General features: G+C 32.1%; 1 protein-coding gene and 1 pseudogene across 1 annotated transcript; one reads left to right on the top strand and one right to left on the bottom strand.

Moving 5' to 3' along the window:
* Positions 1 to 2,165: 2,165 nt before the first annotated feature.
* LOC114131215 (uncharacterized) lies at positions 2,166 to 4,483 on the top strand (annotated as a pseudogene).
* A 10,574-nt stretch (positions 4,484 to 15,057) lies between these two features.
* On the bottom strand, positions 15,058 to 17,810 carry LOC114131210 (E3 SUMO-protein ligase ZBED1-like). Its single transcript, XM_050206477.1, has 4 exons — positions 17,292 to 17,810; positions 16,326 to 17,152; positions 15,968 to 16,222; positions 15,058 to 15,894 (listed from the first exon to the last, which is right to left on the bottom strand). Exons 1-4 carry the CDS (start codon positions 17,369 to 17,371, stop codon positions 15,533 to 15,535), a joined length of 1,524 nt encoding a protein of 507 aa, XP_050062434.1. The 5' UTR covers positions 17,372 to 17,810; the 3' UTR covers positions 15,058 to 15,532.
* Between the last annotated feature and the right edge of the window lie 2,634 nt (positions 17,811 to 20,444).

Raw genomic sequence — 20,444 nt, 5'->3', positions numbered from 1 at the left:
AACAGCCCGATGAGATGTACGGGATTAGTAAAACTTTCTCATAAGACACCATCGTGAATGGCATTAATGTGTGATAGAAGACAATAATTGATAGAGTGATGATGAATCCAATGAAAACTCAAATGATGATGAAGACAAAAAAGAAACTTTAAGACTTTATATTGTACCTATTATAAGTACAATATGTAATAATTATTAATTATTTTATCAAGTATTTTATTTTTATACTATTATTATATTTTTTTAAAGGATTTATTTATTCAATTTAGAGGACATTTTGGTTTTAAACCAAAATGGCAAACATTAGATTTTTATGTTGCCAAACACTGGATAGTGCCAAAGACTAGTTTTTATGTATGTCAAACACTTGATTTTTTATGTAACCTCCCGAGTAGCAATTGAGGTTCATAGAAAGTTCTTTTACAAGTATAAATTTACGGTGCAGAACACAGTTCAGGTTTGGTTCCTGGCTCCGACCGTTCAGTGATTTGAATACGGTTTTTAACATGAAGTGAACAGAGTTCAAAGTGCAAAAAATGTTCATTTACAGTTTTTTGGTTCGATTTTAACCGTTTATTAAAGTGTCATTGACGGTGCATTGGTGCAATTTTAAACTGTTCATTTTTAGTTCAGTTGACGGTGCATTAACCAGGCAATTATTGAACCAAGTTTTTTTTGGGTCATTTATTATAATTAGGGCTCGGAAGTTGTAGGAGCTGAAAAAGGCAAAATATGCATGCAAATATACACAAAAAAATATAAAATATGCATAAAAAAATGTTAAATATGCAAACAAAATTAACTAACTTGATCAAGTCTATGAGAGGACACGGGACCGGCATCGCGTAATCGCCGATAAGCCATATGAACATCTGAACAGTATCTAGTTTTTTACCAGCATTATAATAAGACCCGATGAGTGCAGAAATACGTAGTGTAGATAAACGGAGACCTTCTTAGCTAAGACTTTGTCGGACGAGTGAGTGATGCAATAGTCGGAGTCAGGGTTGCCATCCATACGATAATTATCGTACGCATACGATTATTTCATGATTGTGTACGATGTACGATAAATCTTAACTATCGTACACAAAAATACGATAATTTAATAATTTTACTAAAATCCAAAAATTCAAAAATAGATTTTTGTACTTTCTAAATTATTTGTTATCTTATATTAATCTTTTGACGGTTATCTTTTTTATTGGTTTTGGTACGTCGTTTAATGTTATATGTCCTGTTCTGATGTTCTGTGACTGTCTTTCAATATTAAAATTTAGAATTTTTTTGTTATTTACTTGGTTAAAAGCTTAAATTTTTGAAAATAAAAATGGAAGTTGACTCAGATATTCCAGGGTGTAGTTGTAGTATGACTAGTAGCCCGACAACACCAAAAAAAATTCGAATGAATAGAGGCGGTGACATGGCAAAGAGTGTGAAAAACCAAAACATCGTTCACAAAATTTCGGACAGAGTGGCAGAAAAATCATTTGTTTAAAACGTGGTTAATGCCAGTTAAATGTAACGAATATGAAGCATACTGCAAATATTGTAAGCAAACAATAAAATCAGAAATTACTGTTTTAAAAAATCACGCACTTGGTAAAAAACACAAATCAATTATGTTGAGTGGACATCAAAAACAACCACCTGTTTCTCTGTTCACAACAGAAACTGATTCAGATATTAAAAAAAAGCAATTGGTATCCATTGCCGAAATAAAATTAGCAGCGTATTTTGCTGAACATAATGTGCCGTTTTTAGGAGCCGATCACTTGTCAGAATTACTTACGGAAGTATTTCCTGACTCTGAAATTGCTAAGAATATTAATGTTAAGAGAACTAAAACGACAGCGATCATTAAAAATGTAATCGGTAGTTCTCAAAAGTTGGTTTTATCTGAGAAATTAAAAAAACAAAAATTTAGCCTGGTGACAGACGAGTCAACTGATATCGGTACAATAAAAACTTCCTGTGTAGTTGCAAGGTAAATAAATATGTTTTTATATAATATAGTACTTTTTAATATAAATATAATTTTTTATTCCAGATTTTATGATGAATCTAGTGAAATTATTGAAAGCGTATTTTGGCAACTACACAATGTTTATGACACAGATAATCCTAGTTCAGCCAGTGCCGAACACCTTTATAACGGTTTGATTTCCACGCTTAACGAATATGAAATACCATTAACCAATATAATTGGTTTTGGTAGTGATGGATGTAACGTTATGATGGGCCAACATAACTCTGTTGTTTCTCGACTGCGCGAGTCATGTCCAGGTATAAAACACTTACAAAAAAAGTGTGTTTGCATTTTTTTCATGTAACTTCATTATGTTTTTAGGCATTTTTATAATGAAATGTGTATGCCATTCGGCCCACTTATGTGCAAGCGAAGCATGTAAACAATTGCCTCGTGCCTTAGAGGATATGGCAAGAAATATTTTTAATTTTCTAAAGAGTAGTTCAAAGAGGCAAGCAGAACTTAAACAATTCCAGATGTTTTTGAATCTTAAGCCCCACAAAATGTTACATCCTTCACAAACGCGTTGGTTATCTCTAATTGCAGTAGTCAGTAGAATATTAGAACAATGGGATAGTCTGAAACTATATTTTACTGACACTTACTTAAGTCAACGTTTGATTTCAACTGAGACGATATACTATGGATTAAATGATCCATTCATGAAGCTTGGGTTTTGTTTTTAAATTGGAGCTTGCCGTTATTTACAAGGTATACAAATTATTAACTAATTAACATATTTTATCAGTGCCATGTGTCTCATACTATATTGCAGGGCTTCAAAAGGTTTAATGACTAATATTAAAACTATTTATGTAGAAATGAATTATGAAACTAATGTTATTTAATATCTTAATATCTATTTACTAATTAACTATTACTGTTACTATTACTGTAACTATTACTGTTGTCCAAGACCTTATCAAAATTAAGAAGTATAAATATAGATTTTTGTCCTTATTTTCATATAATCCTATTAATAGTATTAGGTATATTACTATAAATAAATAACAAACGTTTCGTTTTGTTGGTTTTAGAATTCGTGACCACTGTTTTTTTCTTTTTGGGTAATATAGTTAAATATAGTTAACTTTTCGTAGGTATTACTTACAAATACTTTAAGTAACCTATGCCTAAACCTAATTGTAGTTTATAGTTGGAGTAAATTGTTGATTATTCTGATAAATCCTGAGGGGCCTCAAGATTTTTGTTTGCACACAGGCTGAAGTAGTCTAGTTACGGCATTCCATATTTATGTTATATTATATTTTTATTAATTTCATAATCATATCAATATTATGTTGTATACTGTAGGTTTAATATGTATTTCCAAACAGTCATATTAGAATTGCATGATAAAATTATTAATCTGTACAAAGAAATTTTACTATGCTTTCTTAAAAGAAGTTATGTATTACAAACGCCATTGGACAATATAAATCCTAACAATGGTGAGTTTCAACTTATAGATTCTGGGTTATACCTTGGGGTGGGCGTTATGGATTTGGTCAATGATCCAAAAGTTTTAGCTGATAATGTTAGACGGAAGGATTTTTTTAAAAGGTAAACAAAATAATTTAATTAAAATTATGACTTTTGATTTGGTGGTTGTATAAATACATTTTATTATGATTAGGTGTAGAGATTTTTTTATTGTTGCTGCCATGGAAATAAAAAAGCGTTACAATATGTCTGATCCAGTACTATCAAAATTACACATGCTTAAACCAGAGAATGCAATATCTCATGCTTTCAGGGAAACTTCTCCTACTCTGTTAAACCTAATTAAAGTTTTACCAAGGGTTGTGACTGAACCACAGATGATTCAGATAATTGACGATGGTTGGAGATGTCTACCTATTTTAGTTTCAACTTTAGACTATGATATCATAGTAAAATTAACTGACCCGAAAACTAAAGTAGTACCAGCTGATTTGTTCTGGTAATTATAATGTTCACTGGTATTTTTTTATATTATTTAAAATAATAATAATATTTAATTATATTTGTGCTATGTATTTATACATAGATATTTAAATCATGTAATATATGAATAATATATTTTTATTTATTTATTGGTTATAGGACTACAATAAAAAAATTATTTTCAGAGTGTGAAATATTGGCAAATTATGCCTTGATTATTTTAAGTTTACCACACTCAAATGCAAACTGTGAGAGAGTATTTTCCTCAGTTAACTGCCTCAAAACTAAGCTGCGTAGTAGGCTCAATACAACTACAATAAATGGGGTCCTACATGCGAAACAAAATATTAAGAGTAGTGGTAGTAATAATTGTGTCAAATTTACACCAAAGACGATATGCTGAGCAGGATGACAAAAAAATTATTATACATTAGTGATAGTCATCACGATTTAAAGGACTACCCTACAGCTGCAGCAGCTGCTGTTGAACTTGTTGAAGAAGGGGACTTAGCAATGTTCAATGCGTAGACCATGGTGTATCAAATATTTAGATGACGTAGATATGAGTAGACATATCAATATTGACAATTTATATCTCTTATCTCCTTGGAGATTATTATTATTATGATGATTATTATCAAATTATTTTTTTCCGCTTTTATAGATGTATATACAATTTGTTTTTTATTTATTCAATTTATAACTTTTTATAATATGACTTGTTAGTCTATTAGTCGTCCTCCGACGAATTATACAAATGCGTGTTTATCATTAATCATTTTTGCATGATTTTTTTTCACCTAAACACTACTTGAATACATTTTCGGACTTTCGGTCTTCCAGCCGAATAAATTGTAATGAACACAAATACATAATCGCACCGAGCGTAGCGAGGTGCCAAATTTTTTGTACGATAGTTTTTTTCTAAAATATGGTAAATACGATAATTTGATAACTACAGTACGATATGTTCAGCTGTAGAGGTTGGCAACCCTGGTCGGAGTATTCCGGCATTGAACTGATTGTTATCCTGTTCGACCCAGACTTCCTTTAGTCCCCAACAGTGTGTTTGCCGCAAGTAATTTTATTAGAAGAAAACATCAATTTTTCAAGAAAATAATAAACAAGTATAGAAATCTCACGAAAATTGAAAAATATGCATAAAAAACATATGAAAATTAAGATATATGCACTTTTTTTCTAAAATTGACAAAATATACAAAAAATGCATCATAGTTATGCTAATAAAGCAATATTATAGAAAATCTGTATTAAAGACAATTTATTTCCCAAGATAGGAAAAAAGTAATATGCCTTGTTGCCAATCACTGGAGTCATTACCCTATGCATAAACATTTTTCATTTGTTTTATCAAGTTTTTTTTTATTAAATGATGGGTATTTTGTTCTTCTTTTAATACAAAATTGTATTAATATGCTGTGTGCACATACAACTTGATTCTATTTATACATACAAATATTACTCAGCTTTTAATTTACAATTGGGAACAAACTCGAGTTGAACCCCAGATTTCAAAAACAGCACAAGCTGGGTCCCGCTATATTTTATGCAAAGGTGGGTAAGTTAATAAAAATAATTAACTAAAATAAATTAAAATAAAAGTTAAGATAGAAAATTAAATTAACTTAACTCAGTAAAAAAAGTTTTTCAAGTCATAATATTAGTAAGTCATAAATTGCACTAGTATTTTGGTTTCTATAAACATTTACCAAGTGCTTAGCACTGTATAAACATAAAACTTAAAATTATTATTATAGTAGGTACATACTACATTATTACTAGAAACTTTTAGGCCACATCTATACATAAAAACTAACAAACTAATTGTTTCATCAACTGGAAATTGAAGTCTGGATATACCAGTATAGTTTGTTATTGAGTTAAAATCACAGCTTTTTTAAAAAGAACAAAAATGAAACAAGTAGGAGGTATCATTTGGGATTATTTATCATAATTGAAAGAAAGTTCAATATAGTTTTTGTAAAACAGTACTTAAATTTAATCAATAATTGTCAATAACTAATTCATTAAGACAATATTGATCATAATATCAAACATTCCAAAAATTAAAAATGTAGGTAAATATTATAAGTTATCTGAAAAAATTGACAAGCACTTTAGTCAAGCAGAAAAACAAACTCTATTAGATGAGGAGACCTTATTGGAACCTCGGTTTTAATACATGAATTTCAAAATAACATTGTTCTCCTAGAAGTTAAAAGTTCCATTATAAACAGAAAAAAACCTTAATCAGTTCTGAGTAAGAGTAAACAAATAATTTTTTTTTTTAAATAAAATTATCCCTTTTCACTCAAGTATTACCTCTTGTGTATGTATATTTTTTTTTCATTTTTTCATTTTTTTCAAGTTTTCAGTTTAAGATTAATATTAACTTACACATAAATAATAATTTATGTAGTCAAAATATTTGAATACGAATCAGTAATCACAATGTTCATAATATTCATAACTCACAAGAGTTAATTGCAAAATTTAGTAAATAATTAAAAAAAAAAAAAATTTAGTTAATTAATATTCTTGAATCTTGATAATTTTATACATTGGTAGTTTGGTAATTTTCAATTATTATAATCCACCATTATCAAAGTGCCATTGTACATGAAATGCATAATAAATTGTTTATTAATATAATATATTTTTTTTTATTGGTTTTTTAGCGCAAGTCGTATTTTAATAGATATGTAGACGACACTGACCACTTAAAATTCCATAGGTGTGCTAATGTGACAATGCACAAAATTAGAATATCACCATAAAAATATAAATAATTTATTGTTCAAATTAAAATTACAAATAATACCCAAAAACGTATGGATGATAATTTATGATATTGACAATAATTATTTATTTATTGAACAGAAAAATGTCTTTCTTCATAAAAAGATTTAACATGGTTTCTAATATAAATAATATAGAAATTTGTGATCCCGAGTAAGTATAAAATATTATAGTGCTAGGTAACCTCACTTGACCACTCTTTTTTTTTTTAACTAATTTATAATATTTTACTGATAACAAAATATAGAAATTGGACACGCATATTGTTCAATTTAATATGAAATTATATAGATTGTTGTCTATATAAAATAATTTATGACTTCTACATAATATTACATTCCTTTAATGATGATAATATTTTTCAAAATAATAGAACGTATTTTTTTGACAATCGTGTAATGGCACTCGTTAATATAATAATTAATAATTATTTCGAGTAGGCACATCAGCAAGCGGTATAAAACAGCGCACGGGACTTCGTCCGCAAACACGCGCACGCAACGGCCGGCGGCCAAAAACTATGTACGGCCGTTATGAAGGACGGCGTCGTCCGAACATCCGATGTCTCATCACAGCATATATTATATTATTTTAATGATAATACACTCATTACTTCATTAGACAATGTAATAAATTTAATTATTACTGGTCAAAGATATACAATATATCTTATATTATAAAACCGTAGGTACCTAATAACACGTAAAACGCGTACCTAGGTATTTACGTATTGTCCCGGTCATGTGCGCGTTAACGGTGCGACGAGCGACGTGTAAAAAAAAAACGGGCTCAGTCGGCACCAACTCTTCTAGGTCCGCGATGGCGTCGGCCGACGAGGGAAAAAACAACTATCAGTATAATAAAAAGGACACGACGATTAGGTACACATCGTAATAGTTCACACACGCACGATAACCGACAATAACTAGACAATTCGGTGAACATTCGCATAAACAAAAGAAAACGCAGAGATGTAGACACTGTCCGAAGACTAAACACGTGGATTATAAATTGATTGAAAAATGTATACCAGTTGTAATTTATTAACTTTATTCCATTATCGTGATTGCCACCGGGAGCGCTGACTACTCGAAGAGCGCTCGTAATCTTCATATTATTATTTCTATACGAAAATACGATGCACAGCGCTTGCAAAGCCGTACAAATATATGATACAATTAATTTTAAATAATATATTATGACTTACATGGATTTGTAATATTATAAAATTATTAATTAATTATTTAATAAAACAGATTTTATAGTATTAACATTTGGTAAAAATACTTCAAAAAGTATTTAATTACTTATATTTTACAAGACTACCACATACGTTTTATTTTAATCAAACTTATAACCATAATCCTTGGTCCGAAACATGTTATCGATACTTAACTATAGCATTATAAAGACAAATAAATTGATTGTTCATAGCACGTAGGTATTTGTAAATAGTAAAATTCGAACAATATCAATAAATTCTAATTGTAATATTTATATATTATGACAGTGTACCTACGGCTAGAAAATTATAATGAAAATAAATGTATTTCTTTATTTTAACAAAATGTAGTTCTTAAAGTATGTTAAATTAAATACGAAAAATAGAAACAAAATTAAAGCTTATTAAGTATGGAACCAAAGATTATCATCGATGGAGTTTAAAAAAGTAATTTACTCGATCTCTTACCTAATAGTCTACCTATTACTTGACTTTGAAAGGGTTAAACTAGCCTTCGAATATAATTTTTCTGAAGGAACAGATTAACCTATGATAGATAAATATTTTCAAACAAGTACATATAAATCTGGATATACACTTTTTATGTCTTCTCAGCATTGAATTGGATCTTCTTTTAAAGAAATTAAAGACTGTGATAGGTAGGTAGGCACTTAAATTGGTTGTTTCTGCTGAATCTATTTTCATTTGTTTTCTTTAATATTTCCTATGTATCAATATTTTGTGGTGTTTCTATAAATATAAAGATTATTGCATTGCTTTTCTTCATTCATGCTTGAACTCGCCAGAGCTCGTTTCTTGTATTGAATTTTTGGCTAACATTTTTACTTCGCCTATTGCTTTTTCAACCTAAGGTCTAAAATTGCAGCTATATGGAATGTACCAAATCGTGTTTTAGCTCTATGATAACGTTTCTTTTTAATTCAAATCTGAATTGGGTTGTAAATTGTAATATATTTTTTTTTTTTATAAGTGACAAAATTTATGAATGGTATATAATTCTGCTGATAACGATATATTTTTTATTGTTTTCATTGGATATTTCCAGAGTTACTTTCTCAAATAATTTAATTGTTTCGCGCAATTGTTGTAGCTTTCTTGCTGTGAGCATTTCAGGACTTGATGGCTTTTGAATAAGAACATCAGAAATGAGTTTAGACAATATTAAGAATCTATCAAGCATATTATAAAAGGTGCCATTAAAATATGCCATACCATATTGTCTTCACATCTAATATAAGCTTTTTGATGTTTACTTCCTTTTTACCTAAAAAATACAATTAATTTATTATTTAATAAAACTTTATACATAAATTATAAACATTATATTATTATTTTATTTTAAATTAAATGGTACTTAATGGTGAAAAAATCATAAATTAATTTTTTCTTCATTTATTTGCAATTTTCTTAATTCATCATAAGCTGAAGTACTCTATTTAAAGTATTAACCTAACTACTTCTCCGACTTTATGCAATAATATTTTAACTCCTCAGATTTTGAGATTGAATTCTCAACAACAAAGTTAATTGTGTGGGAAAATCAAGGTATATGATTCTCACTTTCAAATTGGTCATAAATTGATTTGACCATATTGGCCCCATTAACAGTAACAACAGCTGATACATTTTTTTTATGAATATTCCACTCAGTCAATGTACTTAGCAGTTGAAATGATATCCAACTTAACCTTGTTAAAATAAAATCGGATTTTGCAATCCGTTGTATGAGCGATGTAGTCGTAGAAACGACTCATTAAACATAACCATTTCTGTAATGAAGAATTATATAACGTTAATTAAATTACTATAAATAACTATAACAATCACTACTACACTAATAATTGTTGGTGCATTATATCGTCTTTCGTATTGGCTGACACGTGTTTTGTCTGTTCTGTTCTATTGTTTTTTCAAGACTTATTTTCTAACTTAACATATACAACATGTATAATTGACTGAACAACTCTCTACAAATTCTGTAATATTCTGTATGCCTAAATTATTTATTAAAATAATTGCCAACCTAAATTTAACATTTTCCTTTAAACAATGAATATTCAATATCACTACCATTATCTCTCAAATATTTAGCTCGTCAATAAGTGGTCTAAATACTATATTATTACCAAATTCCTGTTTATCACTTTAATGAAATAATGAAGCTAGAAATATGTTTTTAAGAGAATATTGTTAATAGCTAAGCATTGTACTATGCAGGAAGAGCCAATATATAAATAGTATCTAGTTTATGTATACCAGATTTACTTTCTGAAGGATTTCCCACCTCATAGTCATCAAAAAATAAAATAATTGTGTTAACTCTCACCGGCTAGGGGAAATAACTAAAGTCTTAATAATATAGATTTACAAACAATGCAACATTTATTAAACTTAACGGCGATTACACTAATTGTCGTCTGGTCGACCCCGCAACGGCGCAGGTCACCAGTCGCTACTAACGCACGACAACAACTACTAAAAACTAGCAACCAAACAATACAGCGTCCAGCACATACACCGCGCTATCTAGGGGAGTTTACACTCGGCCTTCCTGCTTAGGACTGTTGTCCTCAACAGTTACATTTTTAGTAATATAAAATAACAATTCCATAGCAAAATTCAGATTAACAAAAGTAATATAACTAATTAACATTTTAACATATCATCTCTTTTTAACAATTCAATAGTTAATAACAGTTTTAAACAATACAACATATAATTAAACAGTTCAAATTAATAATATTAACAGTCTATACGTTTTAGTAGCATTATCTTAGGAACTGTCAATTGAACTCATCACAGAAAAATAAAAATAAAAAAAAACATATATAAAAATGATATTCGATAACTTATCATCTGAGAATATGCATAACAAAGCTTACAAGTAATATGAATAATAATTATACAGAACAATTAATCATCTAGATGAAGTAAAAAAATTAGAAATTTAAACATAGTCACGAGCCCAACCAGGAGGGCGCCTTTTCCTAATAGGTCTACCATCTGATACTTCTATAACTCCCTCTCTGGGTTCCACCTCAACTTCTTCTCGGTTATCTCCGGTCTCTCCGCCTCGATTGTCTCCTTCCTCTTCATTTTGGTTGTCTTCTTCTTCTTCATCTTGGTTGTCTTCTTCACCATCTTGGTTGTCTTCTTCATCATCTTGGTTGTCTTCTTCATCATCTTGGTTGTGCAGCTTCCATGACTTAAGTTGTATAACATGTGCAGTGGTGGCGAACCGACTTTTTTTTTCTTGGTTCAACTCAATCACTCGGTAGACATCTCCAGGTAGCTTCTCAGTCACAACCAGGGGACCCCGATAACGGTCTTGTAGTTTCGTGGATTCTCCAGTGGAAGTAGGGCATCGCTTCATGACCACTACCTCTCCCACGGAGTAGCTTGTATTATCATGACGATGTTTGTCAAACGCAGTCTTTACCTTCTGCTTTGATCTCTCCATCTGCTCTCGTGCTTCCCGCCGCAACTCTTCTGGCATCTTCCACTCATCTGCTGTCTTAGAAACAGCCCTAAGCGTTCCAAGACTGAATCTAGGTCTATACCCGTGCAACAATTCGAAGGGTGTCCTAGACGTCACCTTGCTCTCACTGTTGTTAAGGTAACGTTGTATCTTAGGCAGGTCTTTGTCCCAACCGTCAGGTCCACTGCCCTCGGTCATCAATGCAGCCATAACCACACTATGCACCCTTTCTACTTGGCCATTCGCTCGTGGGTGGCGCGACGAAGCCAACACTAACTGGATGCCCTGGTCTCGACAGTACTCTTCGAACAGCTTGGAAGTATAAGACGATCCGCGATCCGTGATGAACTTCTTGGGCAAGCCATAAGCTCCTACAAACTGGCTCACACAAGTAAGCAAAGCTTAAGCCGTAGTGCCCTTTACTGCAAATAAAACCACAAATTTTGTAAAGTTGTCCACCAATACTAGAACATACTTATTCCCAGTAGTGGCCGTTACAAACGGCCCTACGTGGTCCATGTGTACAATCTGGAATGGCCGTCGTCCCACCGGTATTGGGTGTAACATCCCTGGTCTTTTGCCCCTCGGATTTTTCGACAACAGACACTCAAAACACATGTGGATGTTCTGCCTCACATAACGCCTCATCTTTGGAAACCAGAAGTCCTGGAGGAGATTACTCACCGTCCGATCGATAGCTGGATGGCCACTTAAGTCGTGCGCCGTCACCAACAAGCTCTTCCGCATTGCCTTGGGCATGACAAAAAGAAGCCGGTTCCCATGCTTCCTGTAAAGCAGACCGTGCTCAACCTTATAGTTGTCGTTTTCGGCTTCTGGAGTAGACTTGACAATTTCCAACTCCCTAGCAACTTCAGGATCCGCAGTTTGACACATCAGCACTCTATCTTCTTCCGTCATTAATGTGCACACCTCGGATCTCCCAGCCAACTCCTCATCAAAGTCCCGTTCATTCACCGCCACCGGCGCACGGGAAAGCGCATCCACATGACTCATTTGAGTACCTGGTCGGTATTTGACCTCGTAGTCATACTCTTGCAAAGAGTTATGCCAACGTGCGACTTGTGAGTTTTTACTTCGGAAGTTGTTCAAGTACATCAACGCTTGGCAGTCGGTGTACACAACAAACTTCACCCCCACTCTGTGTTACTATTCGTCCTCCACATACTCGAGATTGTCCTGGTGCCTGTCAGTGAGCTACCCCCCCCGGGATCTCTGCATTAATTGTCCAACTCCACTTGACCGTGTGTGTTAACATCACACTTGCTAACCAGTGGATGGTGGACCCTGGCGTTGATGAAGGAGTGCCGACCAGTGACGGCCAGTACGGCATGTTAGAGGGGTCATCTCTGGGGAATGCTATGGTATCCACCACACCCATAGATCGTTTTATGTTCTCAGTTAGCATCCTAAGAAACCTAGCCCTATTCAGCCTGTCATGTGATCCTGATGACATGCGGCCGACGAAGGATGCCCGATTTTCCACGTTGTGGACGTCATAACGCCCGTAGCCGGTACCTACCGCAATCTCCGCCATATTGGACCAGCAGCCCATCAGTACTACTGGATTACGGCGCGCCCTACCCCTAATCGTCGGCCTCATGTCCATAGCTGTTACGGCGTTATCGCCCCCATAGTCCGAGAAGCTTTCAGGTGTCAAGCCGGGAATGGGTTCCAAGCCATATGCTTCCAAGATATCCGAAGGAGCTCCTGTATTTAACCTATGCCCCTCCCTCCCACTGCGGTGACCCTCGATCCTCTGGTGGAATCTCGGTAGTATGGCTGTGACTATGGTGTCTATTTCCAGCCAGTTGAAACCTGTGGAGAAATATGGCCGTGCGTGGTCTGAGAATTGTGACCTCAGGTTGCGGGGACATTCTAGTGCTCGTTGACACATCCATGCTATCTGGGCATCCATGTCGTATACCACCGGACCATTCTCCCCGTCCAACTCACCGTACCTATTAGTAGATGTTATTTCGAATGGGAACTCACCTATTTCCACCGTGCTCCTCGTCTTGGTCGGTATCACAAACATTATCTTGTTCTGCCTAGCATGGATGTCTACTAGCCCCGCTAGCCGGGTGAATATCTCTTCCTCGTAATTCAACTCCTCCATCACCTGACCGTCACCCTCTCTACCAACCTTATACATTTGGAAGCTCTCCATGACCCACACTAATGGATACGTAAGGTGAGATAGGATCCACATATCTCTACCCACCTCCGTGGGGTCCCCGTTCTCGCCTAAGACAATGACAACTAGAGTGGGGTCATTAACCCTCCATGTTATGCCATTATCCCTGTGGCCTACCGGTATACCACCCGACCTCCGTAGGCTCATCTCTAGTACATCGGTGGTTATGAATATGGCATCATAGTGCCAATCTCCCCTGAACGAGAGAGGGTACTCCATCCTGCCGGGGGGCAAGGTTGAAGCCCACCCCCACTCCACGCCGGAAGGTTGACACATCCGCCTTTCACGCAACTCGTCGTACAGGGCTACCTTCACACCCAGTATCCTCCAATAAACTCTACCCTTAGTGATTTCCTCTGATACCGCGGCCGCTATGGAGGTACAGTTAGACATAAACCCGTACGTTTGAGTGGCCTTTGCGCCGTTTATGACCCCGGGGGTCGGAGGAGCTGGGTCAGTAGTAGTGATGGGCACTACCGACTAGTTTTGACTATCGATAGTCTATCGATAGTTTGTAAAACAACCGAGTGATTTTTCGATTGAATAGATATTTTTAAACCTCGATTGTTTAGAAAACTATCGAGTATATTACTCGATAGTTTTCATTCGGTAATGTAGTTAAACAATCGAGTGGTTATTTTGTAAACTATCTAAACGTATCAAAATATAAAATAGATAAAATCAAATAAAAAAGTAATCAATTTTAAAAAACCTCTTAATAGTTAATTATTTGGGTAAAAAGTAAAAACCAAATGGTGTCATAACAATATAATATTATGCCCTAGTTTCGAAAATGTTAAGGAAATTTGGTATATATCAAATAATAGGTATTAGGTAACATAGTTTGTCCCCACACACTGCAGCGTTGGCGGTTAAATTGTATCCGGACTTATTTTAACGCTAGTACGCTACCGCCACCGTTGCAGTGTGTGGGCACCTTTAATCCAACAATTTTTTTTTCCTGATTTCATACATTCCATTAAATAGTATAACTATTAAGTGTTAATACTTAATACCTTACCTAACTATCAGACATTTTGGAATTGTATTATGTGAAGAAAGTTACAATAAATGAATATACATTTTTAGTACCTGTGATTTTAAAAGTAGTAAATACTAACAACTAACGATTTTATATGCTGTGTATGATTTGTACTAGAGGAACAGTTGATATATTTAAACTAAGACAGTAGTAGTACATACATTTTGTTTAAATCAGTTTGACATTAACTATTTAGTTGTTTAATATATAATATATATATACAAAAAAAAAAAAAATATATTTAGATGGTAGGTATTTATATTTTTTTTATTAGGTACTTCATTTTTGTAATACATATAATATAATAATAATACTTTTGTAGTTTTTTATTTTATCAAAGTTTCAAAGGATTTGAAATGATACAGTACTAGAGTTACCAATATTGATACAATTTAAAAAAAAGCTTGTAAATATTGTAACGCAGGGTTGGCTGCAATCAGGCTGTCATTGTCAACCCCATATTTCATAATCATCACAGCTATAAATATACGTTTATCAGTGTATTACCTTACAATTGCAAATTTAAGTGTTAGCTTTGGTATTAAACCTTGTTTAACATTTTCTAAAATAAAAATTATAATCAAGGAAATACCCTTATATAACCTTCCAGAGGTATCATAATGATATGTTGATCTTCAAACCAGTTGAATATTATCTGCAAATAAAAAAATAAATATTTTTAAACTATAATAAAATGTATTTTGATTTTTAATTATAAATATAAATTATATATTGTAGCTTTTTATTACCTTGTCACTTGCATACAATTAAAAATAAACTTACAAATTTTTGTTTAAAAAAATTAACATGTCAACATTTTTAGGTAGTAATCTATTGCGCCGAGCACTTAATATTTGCCCGGCTTTCGAAAATATTCTTTCAGATGGGACTGAAGTTGCCGGAATTATACAATACTTTAATGCAATGTTGATGAGTGGAGCTAATACTACTTTATGATCGTTCCAATATGTTAGCACATCGCATTTGAGATCTAGATGAGGCATGTTTAAATATTGTTTCATTAAAGCTGTTGCACTACTTGTCGAAGTTGTTTGAGATTGCACAGTAGTGACTTTAGATTGAAGAAAATTCCAGACATTGTCATCATCTTCAATAACATCTATTTGAACTGTAGCTTGTTCTGAAATTATTTAACATAATATTTAAAAGATCTTTGTTACAATAAATTATTCACTTATATATTATATATTTACCAGTGTTAGACACATTTCCCATTAATGAAGCTATTTCAGAAACTACGCTAGCCTCAGCATCATTCTCGTTTTCTGTCACCCCAAATGCAACCTTTTTGCACCTTGGGTCCAGTAACGTGGCTCGAGAAAATTGTGGTGTCAAGGCTTGTTTTTCAATTCCATCAAAACGCTTGGTAGTATGTTCTAAGAGCTTACCTTTAATAAAACTTCCAAGTCGTGTTTTTGGACTCTTTGAATTTAAAGAAAATTGCAAACCTATAACAAATAAATATTAATATAAAGTTTAGTATTAAATATTTTTAAAAAATAGTTAATTTAAGGTAGAACAATTTAATTACTGAATTATAAAATGAATTACCTCGTATCAATGGTATGACTTTTGATATGGTCGGATATTGCTCTGCTGAGAGCTCAACAGTCAAATTGTTGAAGGGTCTGAGCAAAGGTATCATATCTTCAATAATACTCCATTCTTGAGACTCAAGATTACTTGGTGCTTCTTTTAATGTAATCATTACAATGGTTATGGGTTCTTTTAATTTTATTAGCCTTTCTAACATAAAAAAAGTACTATTCCAGCGGGTGCGTATGTCCTGTTTTAGTTTTAAAATTGTCGAACTTCCTAATTGTTTTTGTTTTTCGACTAACAATCGATTTCCTACCTCGCTTCTCTTGAAAAACCCAACTATGATACGGCACTTCTTTAAAATCAGTTTTAAGTCACCTTCATCTGAATTGTTCTCGGGACCGACTCCTTCGTCATCCGATAGTTGAAGAGCTTTTTGAACAACTAGATTTAATTTGTGAGCTATACATGGTAAATGAGATAAGTTCATTAGTCTAACAGCTGCTTTAGTATTAGCTCCACCGTCTGTAACCACTGCCACTACTTTATGAAAAATGTTCCAGTTATTTAGTTCGTTGGTCATTATTTCTAATAGATATAAACTTGTTTGGTTGGATTCTAATTTTTTTGTGCATAGAACAAAAGTTTTTAAAACTGTTTCACTTAAAAAATGAGTAGTTAAAGTTAAATATGAATCTGTATTAATCGATGTCCAGATATCTGTAGTGATTGCTACATGCTCTGCATTATTCAGTGAAACTTTTACTTTATTTTGTACAAATGAAAACATGTTTGGTATTATTGTCCTACCAAGCACTCTCCTGCTAGGAATTTCATATCTGTAATAAAAGTTTATTTTATTTTCATTAAGACTAAATTAATACAAAAACAAATAATTAATATCTAAACTTTAAATGTAATGATAAAACACAATTTGTAATATTAAAAGTTAGTATAAATTTATTATTTAATTATCACCTAGAATCCAAAAGCTCAATCATATTACGAAATCCTGCATTTTCTACTATTGATAGCGGCTGAAGGTCTTCGGCTATCATTTTTACAATGGCTTCGTGGAACAGAGCAACTTGCTTTTCTGATGGTCTACCGAATCTTAAAAAGTATTAAAGAGGTGATATATATGAAATTGAAATAAAAGGCAAGATATAAAAAATCCAGATAAAAATGGAAGTATCCATTTGGTTAAATGTAAAAAAATTGTAGGTATATTTTAGTTTTAGGGTACATTTATCATATGCACTTACAAATAATGTTTAACTTTTAATAAGTTAAGAAAGGAATATAGTACTTGTTTGGACATATCTTGTTGTTGCCCCAAAATCTTAAAATTCTTAATTTAAAAACAATAACTTTAATTTTAAAAAACTGGACTTGTTAGCCAACTATGTGAATACTAAATACCACAGTTAAGTATCTCATATTCAGATATGCCTAACAAGTAAAAACCATGTACAACATACTTAACAATACCATTGCTTTAAGAATACATTATTTTTAAGTCATTGGTATTATTTGATATTATAAGATATAAATTTGCTAAATAAAATTAAATAATTTGGAATAATATGCTTTTTGTTTAGTACTTAGATAAGTACATTAATTTTTAAATACTAAGTAGCTCCTTCCAATAAGCTATCCAATTATATTGGAGGTACATAGTACATGGCTTTTATAATATTTTATTTAAATGCAGACAAAAAATTTTACACCACAACATTCTCTTAATGATAATTGCATCTATATGCTAATATTAGCTTTTTCCAAACCAGTTGGATAATGAAATCTGAAAACTAAAAATTATAAAAAATAAAAAAATTTTATATAATTATTAAAATTTATAATTTTTATATAAAATATAAATATATATATATATATGGCAAAATGCTTATTGCTATTATAACGAATTTCATTAAAAGGAGTTGGATCATCAATATTTCTAGGATTTCTTGATTTTACTGGTATTAATAGCGATGAAGGTGAAGAACTAGGCTTTCCTACTTTATTTAGATTTTGATACTTCAAAAGAGGTTCTTCTCTCAATTTTTTGTAAATTTGTATTTGTTATTAAAGGTGGATTTCTAAATCTATGGACTCTAGCTGCATTAGCTGCATATATTTTTTGATCTTGAAGAGCATTTAATAAGTTACAAGATGTAAAGAAATTGTCAAAATATAATTTGTGCCAATTGTTTTTAACTGTTCACACAATTTCAGAACTACTCATCCATCTAATTCGATGTGTGCCTTAGTTTCTTAATCTTATTCGGTGTATGAGCCTTGATATAGTAGTACGTCATAAACCATACCCCCAGCACCACACAATAAATATTGTTTTATACCCCAAGGACTAGGTTTATCACGCATATATTGTTTAAGGCCATTACGTCTTTTGAATGGTACGATTTTTTCATCAATGCATAGGTTTTTTCCAATATGTTCTTCATTATATCTTCTTTTATTGAATTACCTACATAAAGGTCTTACTTTAAGAAAATTATCACTTTTGTCTGTAGGATTTAATAAATTATCTTGTACATGAAAATTAGTTCTTAGTTCAAAATATCTGATGGAACTTCAATATAAAGCAATGTTTTCGCGAATTCGTCACGGTGGCAAAGTTCAAAAAAAGCCATAAGAGTGGTGTTTCTAACATTTTCAAGTCTTTCGCGAGCATTTTGATCAGTGAAATAGACGCGTTGGTCATTTTCAAGGTGTACTAAGAGTTGAAAAATTGCTGGTGACCGTTCGTGAATCGTAAAACCAAATATCCGCCATGCAGCTTCTGATGAACTAATATATCTGCCATTTTGAAATGCTTTAATTTCATCACGCGATTCTACTGAGAATGCAGCCTGATCAGATCCTTTATTAATATAACTACAAATATATTGAATGGCTTTTACTGAATGGCAAAGTTCTATGTTGATGTGACAGTCAAATACACGTAATAATAAAGGGCTATATGGCACAATCCACCGATTATCGATTGTGACCATACGATTACCGGATTTCCTAAGCTGAAAAGTTTGCCCCCCTTCATCCGGTGATCGACGACGATATTTTGGATAACCATCCTGTCCGGATTGTGTCGCAATAGTAAACAGTTTCGGAAAACCTTTTGAACATTTTCCGTTTTGCATACACGGTGAATTCATGTTAAATGGACCACATGGGCCATGAATCATGTTTGTACTGACGACATTAAATAGGGAAGGATCTTCTTGTTTATTTGGCAACTCAGCACTAAGAACTTACAAAAACAGGGACAATTAATAATAATTATAAAAAATTGTTACTATGGTCACCGAAAATAAAATAATAATAATAATAATAATAATAGTCTACGTAACAGGCCATTATTTATAATAATTTATAACACATTTGTTTTTAAAGTTAGAGAATCGATCAAATTCTATAAACCTTCTCCGTAATGAACTCTTCAGTTTTAAAAAAAAAATCATAACGATCAGTTCAGTAGTTTCTGAGAACATATCACTCATAGGTTTTCATTCTCACATTTATATATTAGATATGTATATTTTATTGTTTGTCACATAATAAATATAATGATAAACGCTGTTTACAAAAATATTTACTCATAGACCATGATAATATTATTAATGTGCTAAAAATTAAAAATCACAATATTAAGATTATAATAAAATTTAATATTTCTTATAATAATTCAAAATGATGGATCAATCATCAAAAATAAGTACACCTACATTATTATTATAATTTATACTAAGAATATTGTAAACCTACCTAAGTCTCAACCTGTTATACATAATATTGTTGTTGATGGAGAGCACAAAAATGTATATTTCTAAATATACATACCAATGTCATTTTTTCATTTCTGTTATAGCAGTTATATTATAATTTCTATAACATAATGATATTCATTATTGTTATTGATACCTATATTATAATATACTTAATATGCTAAAGTTTCTCAGGGGCAAAACTAGAGTAAAATTAGTAAAATTTAAAAAAGAAAAATAACCCCAAAAGAGAAATTAACAAGAAAATAGACAAGGAATGAAGATGAATGGTTAGATGTAATGGCAACAAAGAAATTAAACTTAGGTGTTGTGCATTTAAATAGAT

Source organism: Aphis gossypii, chromosome X (genome assembly GCF_020184175.1).
Source record: "Aphis gossypii isolate Hap1 chromosome X, ASM2018417v2, whole genome shotgun sequence".
In the NCBI taxonomy this organism is placed as follows: domain Eukaryota; kingdom Metazoa; phylum Arthropoda; class Insecta; order Hemiptera; family Aphididae; genus Aphis; species Aphis gossypii.
This window is presented reverse-complemented; position numbering and strand designations above follow the sequence as displayed.